Here is a 25450-nt window from a genome sequence, read left to right as displayed (position 1 = left end):
TGAGACCCACTGATCTTTTGGAGCCCAGGGGCCTCAGTGTCCTCAAATGCCACATTAAGATGGCCGGGAAGCCTGGGGACCAGTGTTAGCAGTGGCCTTCCCTTTGTCCTGCAAATTCACAAATGGCTTTACTAATTTCTGTGGCCTTTACTATGGCCCAGAAAGTGGACTTGGAGTCAAACAGGACAACCCGTAGGTAAGAAGAAGACAGTTGGGGCTGGGCGCGGTGGCTCACGCCTGTAATCCCAGCACTTTGGGAGGCCAAGGCGGGCGGATCACAAGGTCAGGAGATCGAGACCATCCTGGCTAACACGGTGAAACCCCATCTCTACTAAAAAAATACAAAAAGTTAGCCAGGCACAGTGGTGGGCACCTGTAGTCCCAGCTACTCGGGAGGCTGAGGCAGGAGAATGGCATGAACCCGGGAGGCGGAGCTTGCAGTGAGCTGCGATCGTGCTACTGCACTCCAGCCTGGGCAACAGAGCGCGACTCCATCTCAAAAAAAAAAAAAAAAAAAAAAATGGTCGGGCACGGTGGCTCAAGCCTGTAATCCTAGCACTTTTGGGAGGCCAAGGTGGGTGGATCACAAGGTCAGGAGTTCAAGACCAGCCTGGACAACATGGTGAAACCCTGTCTCTACTAAAGATATAAAAATTAGCCAGGTGTGGTGGTGTGTGCCTGTAATCCCAGCTACTGGGGAGGCTGAGGTAGGAGAAACATTTGAACCCTGGAGGTGGAGATTGCAGTGAGCCGAGATCACACCACTGCATTCCAGCCTAGGCGACAGGGCAGGACTCTGTCTCAAAACAAACAAACAAAAAAACTCCCACAGCCAGCCAGGTGCAGTGGCTCACGTCTGTAATCCCATAATCCCAGCACTTCATGAGACTGAAGTGGGCGGATTACTTGAGCTCAGGAGTTCAAGACTAGCCTGGCCAACATGGGGAAACTCCATCTCTACTAAAAACAAATATTAGCCAGGTGTGGTGGCAGGCGCCTGTAAATCCCAGCTACTTGTGAGGCTGAGGCAAGAGAATCGCTTGAATTCAGGAGGCAGAGGTTGCAGTGAGCTGACATCACACCACTACACTCCAGCCTGGGCGACAGAGTGAGCCTACATTTCAAAAAAAAAAAAAAAAAAAAAAAAGATGTAGCTGGGTGTAGTAGTGCGTGCCTGTAGTCCCAGCTACTCAGGAGGCTAAGGTGGGACAATCGCTTGAGCTTGGCAGGTTGCGACTGCAGTGAGCTATGATCACACCACTGTCCTCCAGTCTGGGTGACAAAGCCAGACCCTGTCTCAAAAAGAGAAACAAAACAAAACGAAACAGCATTTCCACAAACAGCCAGGATAAGAGGAAGCGAAAGCTGTAGCATTGAACTTGGACCTAGCCCGGTCCAGCAGTAGCCAGGGGAGGCTCTGGGAGGAGGTTAGTGTTCAAACTGAGGCCTGGAGGGCAGGAGGTGACCAGGTTGCAGATCCAAGGGAAAGAGTGAAACAGGCAAGGGTAACAGCACAGGCAAAGACCCTGAGATTGGACCATACCTGGAGTGGGACTGAGCCGCCACTGTCCCCATTTAAAGCTGGGGAGGCCAGGCATGGTAGCTCACACTTGTAATCCCAGCACTTTGGGAGGCCAAGGCAGGAAGATCACTTGAAGCCAGGAGTTTGAGACCATCTTGGGCAACATAGTGAGACTCTGTCTCTATTTAAAAAACAAAACAATTAGCCAGGTGTGATGGCACATGTCTGTAGTCCTAGCTACTTGCGGGGCTGAAGTGGGAAGATTGCTTGAGCCCAGGGATTTGAGGCTGCAGTGAGCTATGATCGCACCACTGCACTCCAGCCTGGGCAACATAGCAAGACCCCAACTCTACAAAAAGTATTTTAAAAAATTAGCCAGGTGTAGTGGTGAATGCCTGTAGTCCCACCTACTTGAGAGGCTGAGGTGAGGGGATCGCTTGAGTTTAGGAGGCTGAGGCTGTAGTGAGCCGTGATGGCACCACTGCACTCCAGCCTGGGTGACAGACAAGCCTGTCTCTGAAATAATCATACTTGGCCGGGTGTGGTGGGTCACGCCTGTAATCCCAGCACTTTGGGAGGCCAAGGCGGGTGGAACACCTGAGGTCAGGAGTTTGAGACGAATCTGGCCAACATGATATAACCCTGTCTCTACTAAAAATACAAAAATTAGGCTGGGCACAGTGGCTCATACCTGTAATCCCAGCACTTTGGGAGGCCGAGGTGGGCGGATCACCTGAAGTTGCGAGTTCAAGACCAGTCTGACCAATGTGGAGAAACCCCGTCTCTACTAAAGATACAAAATTAGCCCGGTGTGGTGGCGTGCGCCTGTAATCTCAGCTACTGGGGAGGCTGAGGCAGGAGAATCATTTGAACCCTGGAGGCAGAGGTTGCAGTGAGCCGAAATCGCGACATTGCATTCCAGCCTGGGTGACAGGGCGAGACTTTGTCTCAAAAAAATAAAATATAAATATAAAAAAAATTAGGCTGGGCACAGTGGCTCATACCTGTAATCCCAGCACTTTGGGAGGCCGAGGTGGGCGGATCACCTGAAGTTGCGAGTTCAAGACCAGTCTGACCAATGTGGAGAAACCCCGTCTCTACTAAAGATACAAAATTAGCCCGGTGTGGTGGCGTGCGCCTGTAATCTCAGCTACTGGGGAGGCTGAGGCAGGAGAATCATTTGAACCCTGGAGGCAGAGGTTGCAGTGAGCCGAAATCGCGACATTGCATTCCAGCCTGGGTGACAGGGCGAGACTTTGTCTCAAAAAAATAAAAATATAAATATAAAATTAGTTGGGCGTGGTGGCACACACCTGTAATCCCAGCAACTTGGGAGGCTGAGACAGGAGAATCACTTGAACCCAAGAGGCGGAGGTTGCAGTGAGCCGAGATCACACCACTGCACTCCAGCCTGGGTGACAGAGTGAGACTCCATCTCTAATAAATAAATAAATTAAATTAAATAATCATACTAATAAAAAATAAAACTGGGGAAACTGAGGCTCCAGGCAGATAAGGCTGAGCAGGGAATAAAACCCAGGTGTACCTAAGGCCAGATCACATGTGGTCTGTGACTGGACCATGTTTGCCAGGCATTCGCTAGGGGCTGCCCCTCTGCCAAGGCCTGGGGCAAGAACTTATTGGACCCTCCACCTGGGCTGCATCCTGAGCTGAGGAAGATGTTAGGAGCTGACACCCAGGGGGCCTGCGTCACATTCCGTGTTCACAGGCTCAAGGCTCAGAGCCTGAGTTTGATCATAACTGAGCACTTCAGAGCCAGGGCAGCCCACTGGCCCTTCTAGAAGGTTCCTCAGTCATTGCTTCATCCAGCCTCCCCGGTGTGGCTTCATGACAGTGTCATGGGAGCTGGTAAGAGGAGGCACCGCATCCCCAGCCTGGGGTGAGAAATCTAGAGGCCTCAGGAAATTGCTGGGTGATGCAGGGTGAGGAGGCTCCAGCTAAGGCTCCTCCCTCATCTTGCAGAGATGGTGCCACTGAGTCACCTTGAAGAAGAACAGCCCCCAGCACCTGAGTCCCCGGAGGTGAGTAGCAGAGGCTGGGGGCCTCCGCCCATCTTGTTCTTTCCAGAGTGGACCAGGCACCCGCAAAAAGGGCAGGGTTTGCCAAGGTCTTGCATGTAGCTTAATTAGCATCAGTGACTTTGGAGGCAAGGTGACAGCATGTGGGACTGCCATGCCTTGGAATTTGGGTGGGGGCAGTGCTGGAGGGGCACCGGAAAGGTGAGTTTTGCAGGACGTATAAGAGTTTTCCAGGAGGAGGGCACAGCTGTGAGCAAAAAAGTACAGAAAGTTAGAAGCTGAGTTGGAGAAGTTTGGACAGGGGAGGAGGTAGCATTGGGCACCAGGACCAGTGGTTTGGGATTGGGGCCGGGAGAAACCTGGCCAGCTCTGCAGTGGGACGGGACCCTGAGCCCTTCCTGTCCCGCAGAGCCGCGCCCTGGTCGGCCAGTCACGGAGGAAGCCATGCGAAAGCGACTTCGAGACCATCAAACTCATTAGCAACGGAGCCTATGGGTGAGTCCCTGAGTCCTGCATAAACCCATTTCACAGATGCCTGAGGGGATGGTTGAGGCCCAGGCAGCTCCTGCGTCCCCCTCCCACCCTAGCAGGGCGCATACATTCACCCCTGAATTGGCAGAGAGGGCACCTGAGGCCTGGAGGGGGAAGTGGAGACATGCCATAGTGAGGTTACAGCCTCACGTGTGCTCTGTCTACGAGCCAGGCCTTAATCACGTGTGCTCTGTCCACGAGCCACGCCTTTACCTGCCCCAGGTGTAGGGCATTCTAGGAGCTTGGGGGCTGATCAAGGAAATAGATGCCCACCCAGTGGGAGTAGCACGCAGTGGGTTTTATTTAGGTGCTGCTTTGAATGGCAGGCTTGCATACAAGGGATGATCCGCAGAGCATAAGCCCTTTGGAGGCTGAGGTTCCAGGAATCACCATCGAGAGGGAGAGGCCGGCAAGGGAACTCCCCGGGGAGAGGGGAATCAGTGAGAGGGCTTACGTGTCTAAGTGATGTTGTTCAACAGCACAGGCATTGAATCTCTGGGTCAGAGTCCTGCAGGGCAGTAGCAGCTTAGGGTCTTAAAATCCATAAAGTTCATCTTATTCATGACTCAGAGATAGTGGGTGCAGTTTCATGAGTCTGCAAAGCAAGCAGGCTCTCAGTGGCTAAAATTTTGCTTATTTGGGCTATGTGTAAAACAAATGGATGTATAAAAATTTGAGCTTGGTGCTAGCAGGCTTTTAAAAGAGCTGGACTGGGTGCGGAGGCACTTTGGGAGGCCGAGGTAGGAGGATCGCTTGAGGCTAGGAGTTCGAGATCAGCCTGGGCAACATGGCAAAACCCCATCTCTACTAAAAATAAAATAATTAGCTGGGCATAATGGCACATGCCTGTAATTCCAGCTACTTGGGAGGCTGAAGTTGGAGGATCACCTGAACCCAGGAGGCAGAGGTTGCAGTGAGCCGAGATCGCCCCACTGCACTCCAGCCTGGGTGACAGAGTGAGACCGTCTAAAAAGAAAGAGAGAGAGAGAGAAAGAGAGAAAGAAAGAAAGACACAAGCAGCCAGGTGCAGTGGCTGTCACCTGTAATCCCAGCACTTTGGGAGGCTGAAGTGGGAAGGTCACTTGAGGCCAGGAGTTTGAGACTAGCATCCGCAACATAGCGAGATACCATCTTTACAAAACATGTAAACATTAGCCAGGCTTCTGATGTGGGAGGATCATTTGAGCCTGGGCGGGGCGGATGGTCAAGACTATAGTGAGCCATGATCTCATGACTGCGCTCCAGCCTGGGCAACAGAGTGAGGCGCTATCTCTAAAAATGTAAAATAAGATAAACTAAAAATAAAAGAAACATACAGCCTAGAGGCCAATATACAAGGGCCATGTGCAGCCCATTTATATGACCCCCAGCAATGGCAGCTTAAACCCAAGGATGGCTGCTCTGGGAGGGAGACCAGGTAAGAAGAAAGGGTGGCCCAGGCAGAGGGCATAGCACAGGCAAAGGCCAGGCAGGTTGGGATCTGGGCTCAAGCTGAACTGCAGTGCCTGCTGGGGCCTCGATCTCTGGTCCCAGCAAGCCTGGCCCCCTGTCCCCAGGGCTGTCTACCTGGTGCGGCACCGTGACACGCGGCAGCGCTTTGCCATCAAGAAGATCAACAAACAGAACTTGATTCTGCGTAACCAGATCCAGCAGGTCTTTGTGGAACGTGACATTCTCACCTTTGCCGAGAATCCCTTTGTGGTCAGCATGTTCTGCTCCTTTGAGACCCGGCGCCACCTGTGTATGGTCATGGAATACGTGGAAGGTATGGTCACTGGGGCTTGCATGCCTCCAGCGATGGGGAGCTCACCCCTCCATGCCTGGGAGAAAATTTTTAGACCAAGTTGAGGTCTGTTCCGTCCTCTATGAGGTCTCACTCTGCTTTGGGGGACCCTCAGGAACCCCAGTCTGGGGTAGGGAGCCCAGTGATGGGGGTTCAGGGCTGGGGGAGCCCAGACAGGAGTGTGTCAGGATGGGACCCTGGAGGCAAGAGGAGGGCGGCCATCCTAGGTTGGGGGAACTGATGGGCAGAGGCCTGGAGGCCAGAAGTGAAGGCAGGGAGATGCATGGTTCAGGCAGGTAAAGCACTATTACCAAAGTACTCCCAGGCGAGAGAGCAAACCTGCACTTAGGAAACACCAGCTGTGTACAGGGGAAGAGACCATGCAGTAATTGTTGCCCTGTTGGGGAGAATCAGAAGGCAGGGTCTCAGCTTGGCACGCTGGCTCACGCCTGTAGTCCCAGCACTTTGGGAGGCCGAAGTAAGCTGATCCCTTGGGGTCAGGACTTCGAGACCAGCCTGAGCAACATGGCGAAACCCCTGTTCACGCTTATAGTCCCAGCTACTCGGAAGGCTGAAACAGGAGATTCGCTTGAACTCTGGAGGCGGAGGTTGCAGTAAGCCGACACTGTGCCACTGCACTCTAGCCTGGGCTACAGAGTGAGACTCTGTCTCAATAAAATAAATAAAAATTTAAAAAATAGGCTGGGCGCGGTGGCTCACACCTGTAATCTCAGCACTTTGGGAGGCCAAGGCAAGTGGATCACGAGGTCGAGAGATCAAGACCATCCTGGCCAACGTAGTGAAACCCCGTCTCTACTAAGAATACAAAAATTAGCTGGGTGTGGTAGTGTGCGCCTGTAATCCCAGCTACTCTGGAGGCTGGGAGAGGAGAGTCGCTTGAACCCGGGAGACGGAGGTTGCAGTGAGCCGAGATCGCGCCACTGCACTCCAGCCTGGGCGACAGAGCGAGACTCCATCTCAAAAAATAAATAAAAAATAAATAAATAAATAATAAAAAAATAAATGAAGGTGGGGTCCGCCCATTCCCACTTCCCCGACCCTCCCCGCTGAGACAGAACAAACTGGGACGCTTTGCAGGCGGTAAAGTGAGGAGGATGCGTAGCCACTGGGCATAATCTGGGGGCGGGGCGGGGGGGTCGGCGGCGAGGCGCTGACCCGGGCCTCATGGCTACATCCGCCCCTCTCCCAGGCGGCGACTGCGCCACGCTCTTGAAGAACATGGGCCCGCTGCCCGTGGACATGGCCCGCCTGTACTTCGCCGAGACGGTGTTGGCGCTTGAGTACCTGCACAACTACGGCATCGTGCACCGTGACCTCAAACCAGACAAGTGAGCTGAGCTAGCATGAGTGGGGCCTCGGGGAGGGCAGGGCCAGAGAGGATCTGGGCGGGGCCAGAGCAGATCACGGCGGGGCCAGAGAGGATCAGGGGCTTAGCCACTGCCGTGGATCCCGGGACCCTTTGGAAGCCCCATCCGCCTGAGCTCTTTTGGCACCTCCTGACAAGAAGGCAGGGAATGAGCGCATGATGAACATCTTGTGTGTACAGAGGAGAGGAGAGCAGACACTTAATAGGCGTCTGCTGTATGCAGGGGAAGGCCGGTGCACTTATGGAGGTGCTGCCAATCAAGGGGAGAGGATGTGCACTTAGGATGCACACACTGTATATAGGAGAAGGGGCTACGCACCCAGAGTTGCTGCAGCACAAGGGGAGAGAACATGCACTTATAAGACACCAGCTACATACACAGAACAGAATTATGCAATTTGCAAGACCTTAGATGTAAAGACAGTGACCATGCATGTCTTGAGCACCTGCTGTATATTAGTGCAGGAAAGCAAGGAAGAGAACGTGTTTACTGAGAGCCTTAGGATGTTTATTTTATTCTAGTATGTAGTAAGCACCTACTGCATGGCAGACCCTCTATGGGCAAGTGGGAGACACAGGGCCACCTGCTTTGAAACCCCTGTATGATTTTCTCCTCTGCATTTATTGAGTGCCTCCTGTGTACAGGGAAAAGGAATGCCCGTTTATCAAGTGTCCTCGAGATATGAGGCAAGAACTGACGTTTCTCACATACATATGTGGCATGTAGCCCAGGCTTAGCAGCTCATACCTGTAATCCCAGCACTTTGGGAGGCCGAGGCGGGACGATCACCTGAGGTCAGGAGTTCAAGACCAGCCTGGCCAACATAGTTAAACCTTGTCTCTACTAAAAATACGAAAATTAGCTGGGAATGGTAGTGCGCACCTGTAGTCCCAGCTGCTTGGGAGGCTGAGACAGGGGAATTGCTTGAACCCAGGAGGCGGAGGTTGCGATGAGCCAAGATTGTGCCACTGCACCCCAGCTTGGGCGACAGAGCGAGACTCCATCTGAAAAAAGCAGCGCCTTGCATGTTTTCAGGGCATTTTGCAGTTGGCAAGTGGCTTAGAAAACAGACATGTATTTGGCACCTGCTGTATACCTGGGCCTGTGCTCAATGCTCTAAGGAACTCAAGTATGAATAACTCCTTAGACACTAATGTTGGGTTTCTATATCACATTTTCTTGGTTGGCAGGTACTTGTTAGACACCAGGTGTGTACAAAATAGGCAGAAGAACAGTTGTTAGGCAATGACTGTGTACCTGGCCCAGAACACTTTATCTTTTTTTTTTTTTTTTTTTGAGATGGGGTCAGTCTCTGTCGCCCAGACTGGAGTACGTTGGCACAATCTCGGCTCACCGCAACCTCCACCTTCCGGGTTCAAGCAGTATTCCTGCCTCAGCCTCCCGAGTAGCTGGGATTATAGGCATGTGCCACCACACCCACTAATTTTTTTTTTTTTTGAGACGGAGTCTTGCTCTGTCACTAGGTTGGAGTGCAGTGGTGCGATCTCGGCTCACTGCAACCTCAGACTCCCTGGTTCAAGCGATTCTCCTGCCTCAGCCTTCCAATTAGCTGGGATTACAGGCATGCGCCACCAGGCCCAGCTAATTTTTGCATTTTTAGTAGCGACAGGGTTTCACCATGTTGGCCAGGATGGTCTGGATCTCCTGACCTTGTGATCTGCCAGCCTTGGCCTCCCAAAGTGCTGGGATTACAGTCGTGAGCCACCGTGCCTGGCCTAATTTTGTATTTCTAGTAGAGATGGGGTTTTGCCATGTTGGTCAGGCTGGTCTCGAACTCCTGGTCTCAGGTAATTCACCTGCCTCGGCCTTCCAAAGTGCTGGGATTACAGGCATGAGCCAGCACCCCTGGCCCAGAATTGTTTCTTTACAGAGCTGGGGCAAACAGAAGGTACTGACTACATAGTTCATTAAATGATGGTTATACACAGTGAATTCTCTGGAATGTATTTTTAAGTGGCAGATGCACCCAGAAGGTGCACGGAAATGTGACTTCATACAGCTGGTGAATAAGACTCTGTGATGCAGTGAAACATTTATATATTTAAGTCCACAGGAAAACCTAAATAGCAGTGTATACTGTACATGCACAAGAGTTTTAAAAATGAGTTCCCTCGCCAGGCACGGTGGCTCACGCCTGTGATCCCAGCACTTTGAGAGGCCGAGGCAGGCGGATCACCTGAGGTCAGGAGTTCAAAATCAGCCTGACCAACATGGAGAAACTCTGCCTAGACTAAAAATACAAAATTAGCCAGGCATGGTGGTGCATGGCTGTAATCCCAGCTACTCGGGAGGCTGAGGCAGGTGAATTGCTTGAACCCGGGAGGCAGAGGTTGCGGTGAGCTGAAATTGCACCATTGCACTCCAGCCTGGGCAACAAGAGTGAAACTCTGTCTCAAAAAAAAAAAAAAAAAAAAAATCATTCAGGCTGAGTGCTGTGTCTCATGCCTGTAATCCCAACACTTTGGGAGGCTGAGGCAGCAGCACTGCTTGAGCCCAGGATTTTATTTATTTGTTATTTTTTTGAGATGGAGTCTCGCTTTGTCGCCCAGGCTGGAATGCAGTGGAGCAATCTCGGCTCACTGCAAGCTCCGCCTCCCGGGTTCACGCCATTCTCCCACCTCAGCCTCCAAATTAGCTGGGACTACAGGCGCCCGCCACCACACCTGGCTAATTTTTTGTATTTTTAGTAGAGACGGGATTTCACCGTGTTAGCTAGGATGATCTCGATCTCATGACCTCGTGATCCACCCGCCTTGGCCTCCCAAAGTGCTGGGATTACAGGCGTGAGCCACTGTGCCCGGCCAAGCCCAGGATTTTGAGACAAGTCTAGGCAACATAGTGAGACCCCATCTGTACAAAAAAATTGTAAAAACTAACCTGGCAGCCGGGCCCGGTGGCTCATGCCTGTAATACCAACACTTCAGAAGGCTGAGGCGGGCGCATCACCTGAGGTCAGGAGTTCAAGACCAGCCTGGCCAATATGGTGAAACCCTGTCTCTACAAAAATACAAAAATTAGCCAGGCATGATGGCGGGTGCCTGTAATCCCAGCTACTCGGGAGGCTGAGACAGGAGAATCACTTGAACTTGGGAGGTGGAGGTTGCAGTGAGCCGAGGTCGTGCCATTGCACTCCTGTCTGGGTGACCGAGCAAGACTTGGAACAACTAGCCAGGCATAGTGGCATGTGCCTGTTGTCTCAGCTACTCAGGAGGCTGAGGCAGGAGAATTGATTGAGCTGGGAGGCTGAGGCTGCAGTGAGCTGCAATTGTGCCACTGCACTTCCAGCCTAGGTGACAGACCCTGTATCCAAAAAAGAAAATGCATTCATTCACAAAGTGCATGGAAATGCTTTTGTATACATCAGGAGCTCGAGATATGTTCATTTTTCAATAGGGGACATAAACAGTAGTTGCTTACAGAGTGTTTAGTTTGTTAAGATAATGGATGCATGAACAAAAATATATAGTAGCTAGCCGGGTGTGGTGGCGTGTGTCTGTAACCTTAGCTACTCAAGAGGCTGAGGCAGAAGAATCGCTTGTACCCAGGAGATGGAGGGTGCAGTGAGCCGAGATCGTGCCACTGCACTCCAGCCTGGGCGACAGCAAAATTATGTCTTTAAAAAAATAATATATATACACACACACACACACACATACATATATACACATACACATATACACACACACAGTAGAGACCAGGCATGCTGGCTCACACCTGTCATGCCAGCACTTTCAAAGGTGAGAGAATTGCTTGAGGCCAGCAATTCAAGACTAGCCTGGGCAACATAGCAAGACCTCATATCTACAAAAAAAAAAAAAAAAAAAAACAGCTGGGTGTGGTGGTGTGCATCTGTAGTTCCAGCTACTTGGGAAGCTAAGCAGGAGGATCCCTAGGGCCCAGGAGTTGGAGGCAGAGCTCCGCCCATCTCAGGTGGAGCCAAGGTCTAGGGCAGAAGGAGTGGCCAGGCACCCCGGCTCCCCAGCCCTGAGCACACCCCTTGCCTGCCCACAGCCTGCTCATCACCTCGCTTGGCCACATCAAGCTCACGGACTTTGGCCTGTCCAAGATCGGCCTCATGAGCATGGCCACCAACCTCTACGAGGGCCACATCGAGAAGGACGCCCGAGAGTTCATAGACAAGCAGGTGGGCGGGCAGGTGGGTGGGAAGCCCTGGGACGCCGCCTCCTCTCTCCTGGGGCCTCTCTTGGGCTGGGGGCTGGTCTCAGTTTCCCCATTCTGCCTGGCCTAGGTGTGTGGAACACCGGAGTACATAGCCCCCGAGGTGATCTTCCGCCAGGGCTATGGGAAGCCAGTGGACTGGTGGGCCATGGGCGTCGTCCTCTATGAGTTTCTGGTGGGCTGCGTGCCTTTCTTTGGAGACACCCCCGAGGAACTCTTCGGTCAGGTGGTCAGCGGTGCGTTTCCTCCACGGGCCTGGGTTTGAGCTGCAGCCCCACCAGAGCTCTGGGCAGTGGTCCTCCACCCGCATGTCAGGGACAGAAGCAGGAAGATGGGAGGGAGTTGGATGCCAGGTGGGGAGGCGGCAGGATGCTGAGTGAGACGGATGGCTGGATTAATTATGGGGTCATGGAGTCTTCACTGAAATGACATGTGAGGCTGGGCATGGTGGCTCACACCTGTAATTCCAGCACTTTGGGAGGCTGAGGCGGGAGGATCATATAAGGACAGGAGTTCAAGACCTGGACAACATGAAACCCCATCTCTACTAAAAATACAAAAATTAGCCGAGCGTGGTGGCGGGCACCTGTAATCCCAGCTACTCAGGAGGCTGAGGCAAGAGAATCACATGAACCCAGGAGGTGGAGGTTGCAGTGAGCTGAGATTGTGCCACTGCACTCCAGCCTGGGCGACAGAGCAAGACTCCATCTCAAAAAAAAAAAAAAAAAAAGAAGTGACATGTGAGCAGAGACCTGCAAGAACCTGAGAATGAGAGGAAGCCATAGAGACAGAAAAGGGAAAGGTGGCTCTGAGCACAGGGCACAGCCATGGCAAAGGCTGTCAGTGGGTACCGAGCCTGGCATGTTGAAGGGGCAGAGGAGGCCAGTGGCTTGGAGTACAGTGAAGTGAGGGGAAATGGTGGATGGTACTAGAAAGGGGTACCCCTGCCTTCTCCCTCCCTCCCTAATTTTAGATGAGATCATGTGGCCAGAGGGAGATGAGGCCCTTCCAGCGGACGCCCAGGACCTCATCACCAGGTTGCTCCGGCAGAGCCCACTGGACCGTCTGGGCACTGGTATGTAGTGTGGGGGAGAACCCAGGTGGGTGGCTCCTTCAGGCCCTGGGACCCAGGAAACAGGGGGAGGGATAGTGCCTGGGATAGACGAGAGTTCTACTTGGGAAGCTGCATGGAGGAGGGGGTTTGCAGCTGGGGTTTTGAAGGGTGCACAGGAGGTCTCCAGGAACTATCAAAAGACCTTGGAAAGAATAGAAAGTAGCTGAGTCTGGTGCCCACAAGGAGCACTGAGCCTGAATAAGTATGTGAGGCCGTGAAGTCATCAGGACCTGTGTCAAAGGCCCAACCCGGAAGATCCCACTGTCCCAGTTTTCCCAGCCACCTGGTTAATCATTAAGGGACCTTTTGAGACTCATGCAGCCACCCATCACGTGGCCACTGTGGCTCCTGTTCGCGACTGAAGCTTCGCTATGGGAGATGGTTGAGTCCAAGGTTGGGGATCATCACCTGCTCCGTGGAGCAGAAACAAGCGGGAGAAGCCCAGGAAGGAGGCCCTCGTAAGGCTCTGGGCTTTCTCTAGGTGGTGTGGTTCCAGATGGGGGCAGAGAGAAGTGCAGAATCTTTGGAACCTGGGCAGCCTGGGTGCTTTTTTATTTTTTTATTTTTCTGAGATTAGATCTCACTCTGTCACCCAGGCTGGAGTGGAGTTGCACAATCTTGGCTCACTGCAACCTCTGCCTCCCAGGCTCAAGTGATCCTCCTACCTCAGCCTCCCGAGTAGCTGGAACCATAGGCATGTGCCATCATGCCCGGCTAATTTTTGTACTTTTGGTAGAGACGAGATTTCACCATGTTTCCCGGGCTGATCTCAAACTCCTGACCTCAAGTGATCTGCCCGCCTCAGCCTCCCAAAGTACTGGCATCACAGGCATGAGCCACCATGCTTGGCTGCTGGCCTGAGTCTGAATTCCAACTTGGTCCCTCTCCAGGCTCCTAAATGACAGCGGATTTTTGTTCCCATTTTTCTGGTTCTTTTTTGTCTTTTCTTTTCTTTGTTTTTTTCTGTTGTTGTTGTTATTTTTTGAGATGGAGTCTCGCTTTGTTGCCCAGGTTGGAGTGCAGTGGTGCTATCTTGGCTCATTGCTGCAATCTCCACCTCCCAGGTTGAAGCGATTCTCTTGCCTCAGCCTCCCGAGTAGCTGGGAATACAGTCACCCTCCACCACACCCGGCTAATTTTTGTATTTTTAGTAGAGATGGGGTTTTGCCATGTTGGCCAGGCTGGTCTTGAACTCCTGACCTCAGGTGATCCTCCCTTCTTGGCCTCCCAAAGTGCTGGGATTATAGGCGTGAGCCACTGTGCCCAGCCCATTTTTCTGGTTCTGTGTTGTCCCCACCCTGTGTCCAGCATCGGCAGTGGGGGGTGGTGGGCATCCTGTGGCAGGTGAGGTGAGGACCCGCAGGGCTCAGCTGGGCATATCTGCAGGTGGCACCCATGAAGTGAAGCAGCACCCCTTTTTCCTGGCCCTGGACTGGGCAGGGCTTCTCCGACACAAAGCCGAGTTCGTGCCCCAGCTCGAAGCCGAGGACGATACCAGCTACTTTGACAGTAAGGAGGGGTCCCCCGGCGGGGGTGGGGGGCTCTGCCATCCCTCAATCCCTGGGTGCAGAGGGCTGTGTGCCAGGCGTTCCACCCGAGCTTGGCACCTCACCCTAGGCCTGGAGCTTCCGACTTCCTGAGCCTTCCAAGAATCTAGGGCGTGTGTCGGCCGCCCCCTGGGTGGATTTCTTGTGCGTCTGAGCTCAGGAGGCCACGGCATCCCTCAGGCTTCAGAAGAAGAAACCAAGGCACCAAGTGTGGCAGACCCTTGTCTGGGGTTCCCCAGCAAATTGGGCCTCCTGGGTGTCCGTCCCTGACCAGGCATGGGGCCCCATCTGTTACCCAGGAGGGTAGGGCGCCTAGTGCAGCTTTAGTGGAGGCGTCCCTGCAGGGGCACTGTAGGTGAGCTCTGAGGAATGACTGTCTCTCCCCACTTGGTGGTCCTGCCCTTCAGTGTCCGGCACCTCCTTCAGAACTTGCTTCATGTCAAAGGTCTTCTCTGAGCTTCTGTTTCCTCTTCTATAAAATGAGGAACATCCTTTATGTTTGAGATGCACAATTTTGGCCAGGTGCGGTGGCTCAAGCCTTTAATCCTAGCACTTTGGGAGGTCAAGGTGGGCAGATCACCTGAGGTCAGGAGTTCAAGACCAGCCTGACCAACATGGAGAAACTCCATCTCTACTAAAAATGCAAAAAATTAGGCAGGCATGGTGGCGGGCGCCTGTAATCCCAGCTATTTGGGAGGCTAAGGCATGAGAATTGCTTGAACCCGGGCAGTGGAGGTTGCAGTGAGCTGAGATGGTGCCATTGCACTCCAGCCTGGGCAACAAGAGCAAAACTCTGCCTCAAAAAAGCAAAAAAAAAAGAGATGCACAATTTTACTTAATTCTGTGTGACCCATCTGAAGGAATCACTGAAGCTCAGAAATAGGAATTCCCACCCCTGGTCCCACAGCTTTTTTTTTTTTTTTTGAGACAGAGTCTCGCTCTGTCACCCAGGCTGGAGCACAGTGGTGCGATCTCAGCTCACTGAAACCTCTCCCTCCCGGGTTCAAGCAATTATCTGCCTCAGCCTCCCGAGTAGCTGGGATTACAGGTGCCTGCCACCACACTTGGCTAATTGGTCCCACAACTTTTTAATTATTTATTTTTTGAGACGGAGTCTCGCTCTGTCACCCAGGCTGGAGTGCAATGGTGCGATTTCGACTCACCACAACCTCTGCCTCCCAGGCTCAAGCGATTCTCCTGCCTCAGCCTCCCAAGTAGCTGGGTTTACAGGCGCGTACCACTACCGCCCAGCTAATATTTGTATTTTTAGTAGAGATGGGGTTTCACCATGTTGGCCAGGCTGGTCTCAAACTCCTGACCTCAAGTGATCCACCCGCCCTGGCCTCCCAAAGTGCTGGGATTACAGTCGTAAGCCACCGTGCCCGGCCCCACAACTTTTTAGGGACACAGCTGGTGTTAATCCCCAGATATCTGCTCTGCCCCCCAAGCCTCCTGTGGTCCTTAAACACACCAGGCACTGTCCTACCTCAGAGCCTTTGCCCTGGCAGTGACCCTATCCTGAGATGCCCTCCCTACATCGCCACACTGCCCTCGAGATCATCTCTGGGCATCAGGCATGCTGCACGTGCCTCTCCCTCCCACAGCACGTTCGGAACGTTACCGCCACCTGGGCTCCGAGGACGACGAAACCAATGATGAAGAATCATCCACAGAGATCCCCCAGTTCTCCTCCTGCTCCCACCGGTTCAGCAAGGTGGGCCTGGGCCCTGGAGGGAGCCACTGCTCAGGAAACATTGCATGATGTCTGTTTGCTTTCTTTTTTTTGAGATGGAGTCTCGTCCTGTCACCCGGGCTGGAGTGCAGTGGCCGGTTCTCAGCTCACTGCAAGCTCCGCCTCCCGGGTTTATGCCATTCTCCTGCCTCAGCCTCCCGAGTAGCTGGGACTACAGGCGCCCGCCACCTCGCCTGGCTAGTTTTTTTTTTTTTTTTTTTTGTATTTTTTAGTAGAGACGGGGTTTCACCGTGTTAGCCAGCATGGTCTCGATCTCCTGACCTCGTGATCCGCCCGTCTCGGCCTCCCAAAGTGCTGGGATTACAGGCTTGAGCCACCGCGCCCGGCCGTCTGTTTGCTTTCATATCTGTTTTTTTGGTTTTGCTTTGTTTTGTTCTGCAGAGATGGGGTCTCACTATGCTGCCCAGGCTGGTCTCAAACTCCTGGGCTTAAGTGTTCCTCCCACCTCGGCCTCCCAAAGTGCTAGGAATTGTATTGCTTTTTTGTATTGTTTTGTTTCGTTTCAGACGGAGTCTCGCTGTGTTGCCCAGGCTGGAGTGCAATGGCGCAGTCTCGGCTCACTGCAACCTCTGCCTCCTGGGTTCAAGCGATTCTCCTGCCTCAGCCTCCCGAGTAGCTGGGATTACAGGCACCTGCCACCACGCCTGGCTAATTTTTCGTATTTTTAGTACAGACAGGGTTTCACCATGTTGGCCAGGCTGGTCTTGAATGCCTGACCTCATGACCGGCCTGCCTCAGCCTCCCGAAGTGCTGGGATTACAGGCATGAGCCACTGCACCTGGTAAATTTTTTGTATTTTTAGTAGAGATGGGGTTTCACCATGTTGGCCAGGCTGGTCTCAAACTCTTGACCTCATGATCTGCCCACCTTGGCCTCCTAAAGCACTGGGATTACAGGCATGACCCATCACACCCGATCTTGTTTTTTTTAATCTTTTTTTAGTGTTGGTAACATATATTAACAAAATACTATTTTACCTTTTGTTCATTTTTTTCTTCCTTTTTTTTTTTTTTTTTTTTTTCTGAGACAGGTCTCGTCTGTCGCCAGGCTGGAGTGGCAGTGGGCGCTGATTCGCCTCCTGCAAGCTCGCTCCCGGTTCACCCCCCTTCTCTGCCTCAGCCCCTGAGTAGCTGGGGATAGGGCACCCGCCACCAGGCCGGCTAATTTTTTTGTATTTTTAGTAGAGACGGGGTTTCTGTGTTGTCAGGATGGTTCGCTCTCCTGCCATTGTGATCCGCCACTGGCCTCCAAGTTGTGGGATTACAGGGCAGTGAGCCACTGGTGCCTGGCTTTTTTTTTTTTTTTTTTCTTTTCCTTTTTTTTTGCTTTTGTTTGCATTTTAGCGTACATTTCGGAGGTGGGTGGAATCCTTGAGGTCAGGAGTTCGGAGAAGCCTGCTAACATGGCCTAGCCTGTCTCGGCTAAAAAACCAAAAAGTAGCCCGGGGCGTGGTGGTCGGGTGCCTGTAACCCGCTACCTCGGCGAGGCTGGGGAGGAATTGCCTGAACCCTGGAGGTGGAGGCTGGCAGTAAAGCTGGGTCACACTGCTGCTACTCCAGCCTGGGCGACAGAGTGGACTATGTCTCAAAAAATAATAAGTAAATTAAGTGTACAATTTCGTGGGCTCAGAACTTCACAATGTTGTGCAACCATCACCTCGATATCTAGTTCCAAATATTTGATTCCCCAAAAATAACTTTGTTGCCGCTGGGCGTGGTGGCTCAAGCTGTAATCCCAGCACTTTGGGAGGGCGAGCGGAGCGGATCACGAGTTCAGGAGATGGACATCTGGCTAAACGGTGAAACCCTGTCTCTACTAAAACACAAAAATATGCCGGCGAGGTGGGCGGGGCCTGTAGTCCCGCTACTAGGGAGGTGAGGCAGGAGAATGGGATGTAACTGGGAGGGGGCTTGCAGTGAGCTGGAGATCCGGCCACTGATCCAGCCTGGGAGACATAGCGGATCCGTCTCAAAAAAAAAAAAAAAAATTAATTTGTAGCCATTAGCAACCACTCCGCATTCATCCTTCTTCAGCTTCCGTCTTTATGGATTTGCCTGTTCTGGGCATTTCGTATCAATGGGATCTCATACTATGTAGCCTTTTGTGTCTGGCTTCTCTTACTCAGCATCATGTACTCAAGGCTCATCCCTGCTGCAGTGTGAACCAGTGCTTGCTTCCTTTTTATGGCTGCGTAATATTCCATCATATGGTTGGAACACATTGTTTTTTTTTTTTTATCCACCCATCCTTTGATGCACGTTTGGGTCTATTCCACTTTGTGAAAACAGGTGCCATGCTGGGTGTTATTTTATTTTATTTACTTATTTATTTATTTATTGAGATGAAGTCTTTCTGTCTTGCCCAGGCTGGAGTGCAATGGTGCAATCTCAGCTCACTGCAACCTCCACCTTCTGGGTTCAAGCAATTCTCCTGCCTCAGCCTCCCAAGTAGCTGGGAATACAGGTGCACGCCACCACACCCGGCTAATTTTTGTATTTTTAGTAGCAACGGGGTTTCACCATGTTGGCCAGGCTGGTCTCAAACTCCTGTCCTCAAGCAACTGCCCACTTCAGCCTCCCCAAGCCCTGGGATTAAAGGCATGAACCACTGAGCCTGGCCCTGGGTGTTATTTTATAACCTCATGAGCTTAACTCACATTCCCTACTTTGTTTATGATTTGATCAAAAAACGCTCCACTCTGCTTTAGGCCTGGGCCCCAGGCAGGACTTTCTAGTCAGCAGCAAAAACGCAGCTTGGTAGCCTGGCCCCTGAGCCTCAGTTTTTCCATCTGTACAATGGGCTAAAGTCTGTGCTCTTTTAGGGATGTGGGGAGTGAGGATTTAGGGAAGTGACTCATACTGAAGCACCTGGCACATAGGAATCACTCAACTAAGCCAGCTTTCTTTCTTTTTTTTTTTTTTTAAACAGAGTCTCGTTTTATCTCCCAGGCTGGAGTGCAGTGGCACGATCTCGGCTCACTGCAATCTCTGCCTTCCAGGTTCAAGCCATTCTCCTGCCTCACCCTCCCAAGAGGCTGGGACTACAGGCATGCGCCACCACACCCAGCTAATTTTTGTATTTTTAGAACAGACGGGTTTTCACCATGTTGGCCAGGCTGGTCTTGAACGTCTGACCTCAAGTGATCCACCCACTTCAGCCTCCCAAAGTGCTAGGATTACAGGCATGAGCCACCACACCCAGTCTAAACCAGCTTTCTTGCCACCTTTGTTTTACTGGTTTTCTGTTTGGGTTTCTTTCTTTTTTTCTTTTTTCTTTTTTTGAGACAGGGTTTTGCTGTGTTGCCCAGGCTGGTCTCAAACTCCTGGGCTCAAGTGATCCTCCCGGCTGGGCCTCTGAAAGTGCTGGGATTATAGGCATGAGCCACTGCACCTGGCTTAACATTCTTTTGTCTTGCCTCCCAGGTCTACAGCAGCTCTGAGTTCCTGGCTGTCCAGCCCACTCCTACCTTCGCTGAAAGGAGCTTCAGTGAAGACCGGGAGGAGGGGTGGGAGCGCAGCGAGGTGGACTATGGCCGCCGGCTGAGTGCTGACATCCGGTAGGTGGCCTGGGGAAGTGTAGGCAGATCCAGCTTCCAAGCCTGCTGGGAGGTAGAGACACAAAAATCTGATGCAAAGGGAGCTTCCTAGTGGCCAAGTAGAAAAGGGTCAAACATATTGACCAACCTATCAGGTCCCTGACAACCTTGCTCCCTTTGACTCTGTGTTCCTCACCACGCAAACATAAAACAGCTGTGCACCATCATGCTGATAGGCACACTTTTCCTTCTGTCCAGAATGCCCTTTGCTTAGTAACTCCTGTTCATCCTTCAAAGCTCAGACCCAACAGAAATAGTCAATGTCTGCCAGAGGATGGGTGTTGGAAGCTGGACTTGTTTTTTTCTTTTTTTGAGAGACTGGTTCTCACTCTGTCTCCCACACTGGAATGCAGTGGCATGATCATAGCTCACTGCAGCCTCAAACTCCTGGGCTCAAGAGATCCTCTCAAGTAACTGGGACTACAGGTGTGCACCACGGCACCCGGCTAATTTTTTAAACAATTTTTTGTATGCCAGGTGCAGTGGCTCACTCCTGTAATCCCAACACTTTGGGAGGCCGAGGTGGGTGGATCACCTGAGGTCAGGAGTTCAAGACCAATCTGGTCAACATGGTGAAACCCCGTCTCTACTAAAAATACAAAAAAATTAGCTGGGCTTAGTGGTACACGCCTGTAATCCCAGCTACTTGGGAGGCTGAGGCACGAGAATTGCTTGAACCTGGGAGACGGAGGTTACAGTGAGCCAAGATCATGCCACTGCACTCCAGCCTGGGCAACAGAGTGAGACTCTGTCTCAAAAAAAAAAAAATTATAGAGATAAAATCTCCTTATGTTGCCCGGCCTGTCTGAAACTCCTGGCCTCAAACAATCCTCCTGTCTCAGCCTCCCAAAGTGCTGGAATTACAGGTGTCAGCCACTGCACCCAGCCTGGAAGCTGGGTTTTAAAAGTTGAATAGGAGGCCAGGTACAGTGGCTCATACCTTTAATCCCAGCACTTTAGGAGCCCAAGGCAGGCGGGTCACTTGAGCTCAGGAATTCAAGACCAGTCTGGCCAATATGATGTAACCCTGTCTCTACTAAAAATACAAAAATTAGCCCAGTGTGGTGGCAGGCACCTGTAATCCCAGCTACTTGGGAGGCTGAGGCAGGAGAATCTCTTGAGCCCTGGAGGCAGTGGTTGTAATGAGCTGAGATTGCACCACTGCACTTCAGCCTGGGTGACAGAGCAAGACCCTGTCTTTAAAAAAAAAGAAAAAAAAGGTGAATAAGAAGTCTCCAGGTGAACAGAGAGGACAGTGCAGACAGAGGGAACTCGTCTTGTCTATGCAAACTGCCCCTCACTGCAGACTGAGAGTTAAGATGTGGCCATGAAAGGTGGCTGAGTATACAAGGTGCAGGTGCCTGGCAGGGGTGACCCAGGCTCTTCCTTCCTGCAGGCTGAGGTCCTGGACATCCTCTGGATCCTCCTGTCAGTCATCTTCGTCCCAGCCCGAGCGAGGTCCCAGCCCATCTCTCCTGAATACCATCAGCCTGGACACAATGCCCAAGTTTGCCTTCTCATCAGAGGATGAGGCGGCAGGCCCAGCCCCTGCAGGCCCCAAGAGGCCTGTCTTCATTCTAGGGGAGCCTGACCCACCCCCAGCAGCCACCCCAGTGATGCCCAAGCCCTCGAGCCTTTCTGGTAAGTGGGACCCTGAGTAAGAGGGATGATGTCATGGAAGTTTCCCAGAGGAGGGGCTATTTGAGATGGGTTTTCAAGGATGAGTAGGAGTTCTCCAGAGCCAACAAAGGCTTTAAGAGAGGAGAAGCCAGGGTCCCAAAGAGACCTCCAGCCTCCAAGGAACCCCAGTCTAGGGTAATGCCCCCAGCTTCATAGAGTCAGGATGGGACCCCTAGCTCCCAAGATGGGGGAACTAAGGGTCTAAATGGGTGTGGAGGAAGGCTTCCTGGAAGAGGGGACTTGAAGACTTTTGCATAGAGAATAATTTGGGAATGGTGTGTGGGACGCGGGAACTGCAGGAGCAAAGGCCAGGAGGCTGGACTGTGTAGATAGCAACCAGGGAGGAAGGGCCTTAAGGTCTCTTTAGGACCACGTGGTGAGTTTGAGGGGCTCCCGACTGACCCTGCTGACCCTCTAGCCGACACAGCTGCCCTCAGCCACGCCCGCCTACGGAGCAATAGCATCGGCGCCCGACACTCCACACCGAGGCCTCTGGATGCCGGCCGGGGCCGCCGCCTTGGGGGCCCAAGAGACCCAGCCCCTGAGAAGTCCAGAGCCTCCTCCAGCGGTGGCAGTGGTGGCGGCGGTGGAGGCCGTGTGCCCAAGTCGGCCTCTGTCTCTGCCCTGTCCCTCATCATCACGGCAGGTAATGCCCAAGGCCCGCGCTCACCTTTGTCTGTCCGTACCCATTTTAACCTACAGAGTGGGAGCCCATCCTGAGTTGGGGAGGCTGGGGATGAGCCCCAGGAGAGGGGAGGAGGAGCAGGACACAGGGAGAGCTGGGGGGACGGTGTTCCCAGTAGAGAGCACTGCACGTGCAAAGGCCTGATGGGGCGGCCATGCTTGGGAAATTGAAGTAACAGCAAAGTGGCCAGGGTGGGAAAGGGGGGTCCCAGGGGAGACCTGCGAGGGAAAATGGTGGCCCTCCCTAACCCCTGCAGATGATGGCAGCGGCGGCCCCCTCATGAGCCCCCTGTCCCCGCGCTCTCTGTCCTCGAACCCGTCGTCCCGTGACTCCTCGCCGAGCCGAGACCCGTCCCCCGTGTGTGGCAACCTGCGGCCCCCCATCGTCATCCACAGCTCCGGCAAGAAGTACGGCTTCAGCCTGCGGGCAATCCGCGTCTACATGGGTGACAGCGACGTCTACACTGTGCACCACGTCGTCTGGGTGAGTGCCGAGTGGGAATGGCAGGGACCCGGGTTCTAGTTTGACTCTGCCCGGTCACGTCCCTTCTCAGAGCTGCATTTTGGACCCTGGCAGAATTAGGGAGACAGAGCTGGTGCCACCGAGTTCATCTTGGTCCCTGTCAGTTGGTAGGGAGGAGGTCGGATGAGAGAGACAGGGATGGATGGATGGAGGCTCACAGATCCCAAGTGACGTTAACCTCCCAGCTCCATATGGGGACGCACTGGGCATGTTATCCTCCCTCCCCCAGCCCAGGGGCGTCGGGGCATGCCCTCCTTATCGGTTGCTCCCTGAATAGACAGAGAAGGCTTTCTGGAGGAGAGGGCATAGGAGCTGGGGCTTTGATGGGTGAGTAGGAATTCCCCAGGATCAGGGAAACTGAGGCAACACAAGAGGCAGCAGCTTGCTGGGGTCCCACAGCAGACCCAGCCTGGGCTGGGGTCTCCAGATGTGGGGCCCAGGCCATTAACCCCACTGTTCCCCTGTCTGCCCCCAGAGTGTGGAGGATGGAAGCCCCGCCCAGGAGGCTGGCCTGCGGGCCGGGGACCTCATCACCCACATCAACGGGGAGTCAGTGCTGGGGCTGGTGCACATGGACGTCGTGGAGCTGCTGCTGAAGGTGCGGCGCCCCCACTGCCCACCCTCAGGGCTCCCTGGCACCCCTTGGCCACAGTTCCTGGTTCCCTGTGGTTCTCCCCACCCAGACACACAACCCTACATTCAATGTCAACTCCAGACCTGGCACACCCGCTTCCTTCTGCCCAGAATACATGTCCTTCTTCAGCCCCCAACATCACCCCTCAGAGCTCCTCCTCCAAGAAGCCCTCCCTTCTCCCTGGGTACCCTCACAGCTGTTCCTCCCTCTGGCCTGAGGCCTGGAGGTAGGAGATGGGCTCAAGACAGGAGGAAGGGCTGGGCGTGGTGGCACACGCCTGTAATCCCAGCACTTTGGGAGGCTGAGGTGGGAGGATCGCTTGAGCTCAGGACTTTGAGACCAGCCTGGGCAACAGAGCGAGACCCCATCTCTGCAAAAAATTAAAAAATAAAATGAGCTGGGCATGGTGGCATATGCCTGTAGTCCCAGACACTTGGGAGCCTGAGGTGGGAGCATCGCTTGGGCCCAGGAAGTCGAGGCCATAGTGAGCCGTGATCGTGCCACACTGCACTCTAGTCTGGGAGACAGTGAGACCCTGGTTCTAAAAAAAAAAAGAGGGCTCTCATGTGGGCAGCTGCATGGGTGGTTCATTGGATAGACGGACAGTGGGCAGGTGTCTTTGGCCTAATAACTCATGGGACATTAGGTGAGTGATTGGGGGATGGAGAGATGTTGGGGTGGTTAATAGGTGGATACCAGATAGGTGGGTGACAGACCCCGGGAGGGTGGAGAGTGAAGAGGGCAGGCTTCCATGGGCGTTGACTGCAGAGGGAAGGATCTTGGCAGGAGGGGTGGTGCTCCCTGGTCATTGTCTGACCGGATATAATGGGTAGGTCACTGGTTGGCGGGATGAATGGATGTCAGGGTGGTGGGTCCTGTCTGGTGCCCAGAGTGAAGGGGACATAGCAGCTGCCTGGCAAGTGCTGGGCCCTGTGAGAGGCACAGAGGCAACCCTTCACCATCCCTCCCACAGAGCGGCAACAAGATATCCCTGCGGACCACGGCCCTGGAGAACACCTCCATCAAGGTGGGCCCCGCCCGGAAGAATGTGGCCAAGGGCCGCATGGCGCGCAGGAGCAAGCGGAGCCGTCGGCGGGAGACCCAGGACCGGTGCGCGGCAGTGGCCACCAGGGAGCGGTACATGGGGCAGGCCCTGGGGACAGGGGTTCTTTTTTTCTTTTCTTTTTTTTTTTTTTTCTTTTTGAGATGGAGTCTTGCTCTGTTGCCCAGGCTGGAGTCCAGTGGTGTGATCTTGGCTCACTGCAACCTCCACCTCTCGGGGGTTCAAGCGACTCTCCTGCCTCAGTCCCCTGAGTAGCTCGGACGTGCACCACCACGCCCAGCTAATTTTTATATTTTCAGTAGAGACAAGGTTTCACCATGTTGGCCAAGCTGGCCTGGAACTGCTGACCTTAAATGATCCATCTGTCTCGACCTCTGAAAGTGCTAGGATTACAGGTGTGAGCCACCATGCCTGGCCAGGAGCAGGGGTTCTGAAGCCTCCAATTTTCTTACCCCAGGCGGAAGTCGCTCTTCAAGAAGATCTCCAAGCAGACCTCCGTGCTTCACACCAGCCGCAGCTTCTCCTCCGGACTCCACCACTCACTGTCATCCAGCGAGAGCCTCCCTGGCTCGCCCACCCACAGCCTCTCCCCCAGCCCCACCACTCCCTGCCGAAGCCCAGCCCCTGATGTCCCAGCAGGTGGGTACACCCCCACCCACCCCCTGCCGCCCCAGCTACCCTGGGGGCAAGGGCTGGTGGGCCCCAGGAGGGAGGAAGGGGTTTGGAGGATGGAATGGGGGATGGAATGACACGATGTAGAGAAAGATGTGACCGGAAGGAACATCTTCCAGGATCCTGGTGTCTAGCAGGGAACCTGGAAGTACTCAGAGATGAGTGCAGGTGCCAGGGAAGGATGTGCCCAGCAGAGGAAACATCATGGACAAATGGGACTAGACAGGAGGGTGGGAAAACTGAGAAGAGGCTGGGCGCGGAGGCTCACGCCTGTAATCCCAACACTTTGGAAGCCCAAGGCAGGAGGATCACTGAGCTCAGGAGTTTGAGACCAGCCTGGGCAACACAGGGAGACACCATCTGTACAAAACACTAAAAAATTAGGTGGGTGTGAGGCTGGGCGCGGTAGCTCACATCTGTAATCCCAGCACTTTGGGAGGCCGAGGCAGGTGGATCACCTGAGGTCGGGAGTTCGAGACCAGCCTGGCCAACATGGAGAAACCCTGTCTCTACTAAAAATACAAAATTAGCTGGGCGTGGTGGCACATGCCTGTAATCCCAGCGACTAGGGAGGCTGAGGCAGGAGAATCACTTGAACCCGGGAGGCAGAGGTTGCAGCAAGCTGAGATCGCACCATTGCACTCCAGCCTGGGCAACAAGAGCAAAACTCCGTCTCAAAAAAAAAAAGGCCGGGCGCGGTGGCTCAAGCCTGTTATCCCAGC

The 25450-nt window shown here is 53.3% G+C and overlaps 1 protein-coding gene across 12 annotated transcripts in view; it reads left to right on the top strand.

Annotated features, from left to right (window-relative positions):
* Window positions 1-25450, top strand: part of MAST3 (microtubule associated serine/threonine kinase 3) — a 58206-nt gene that overhangs the window by 28833 nt on the left and 3923 nt on the right. For 7 of the 12 annotated variants that reach the window (XM_017879466.1, XM_017879464.1, XM_017879465.1 and 4 more), the window contains 16 exons: window positions 3506-3564; window positions 3971-4056; window positions 5649-5857; window positions 7086-7224; window positions 11296-11428; window positions 11534-11699; window positions 12437-12538; window positions 13964-14086; window positions 15729-15838; window positions 19300-19433; window positions 20869-21113; window positions 21571-21798; window positions 22094-22320; window positions 22835-22957; window positions 23967-24130; window positions 24514-24695. In XM_017879466.1, coding sequence (XP_017734955.1) covers window positions 3506-3564; window positions 3971-4056; window positions 5649-5857; window positions 7086-7224; window positions 11296-11428; window positions 11534-11699; window positions 12437-12538; window positions 13964-14086; window positions 15729-15838; window positions 19300-19433; window positions 20869-21113; window positions 21571-21798; window positions 22094-22320; window positions 22835-22957; window positions 23967-24130; window positions 24514-24695 — 2430 coding nt within the window. The remainder of the gene's footprint in view (window positions 1-3505; window positions 3565-3970; window positions 4057-5648; window positions 5858-7085; window positions 7225-11295; window positions 11429-11533; window positions 11700-12436; window positions 12539-13963; window positions 14087-15728; window positions 15839-19299; window positions 19434-20868; window positions 21114-21570; window positions 21799-22093; window positions 22321-22834; window positions 22958-23966; window positions 24131-24513; window positions 24696-25450) is intronic. The other 5 variants (XM_017879471.1, XM_017879474.1, XM_017879467.1 and 2 more) reach the window with 1 other exon arrangement.

Source organism: Rhinopithecus bieti, unplaced genomic scaffold (genome assembly GCF_001698545.2).
Source record: "Rhinopithecus bieti isolate Rb0 unplaced genomic scaffold, ASM169854v2 scaffold_9899, whole genome shotgun sequence".
Classification (NCBI taxonomy): domain Eukaryota; kingdom Metazoa; phylum Chordata; class Mammalia; order Primates; family Cercopithecidae; genus Rhinopithecus; species Rhinopithecus bieti.
Note: the sequence above shows the minus strand (reverse complement) of the source record. Positions and strands in the feature narration are given on the sequence as shown.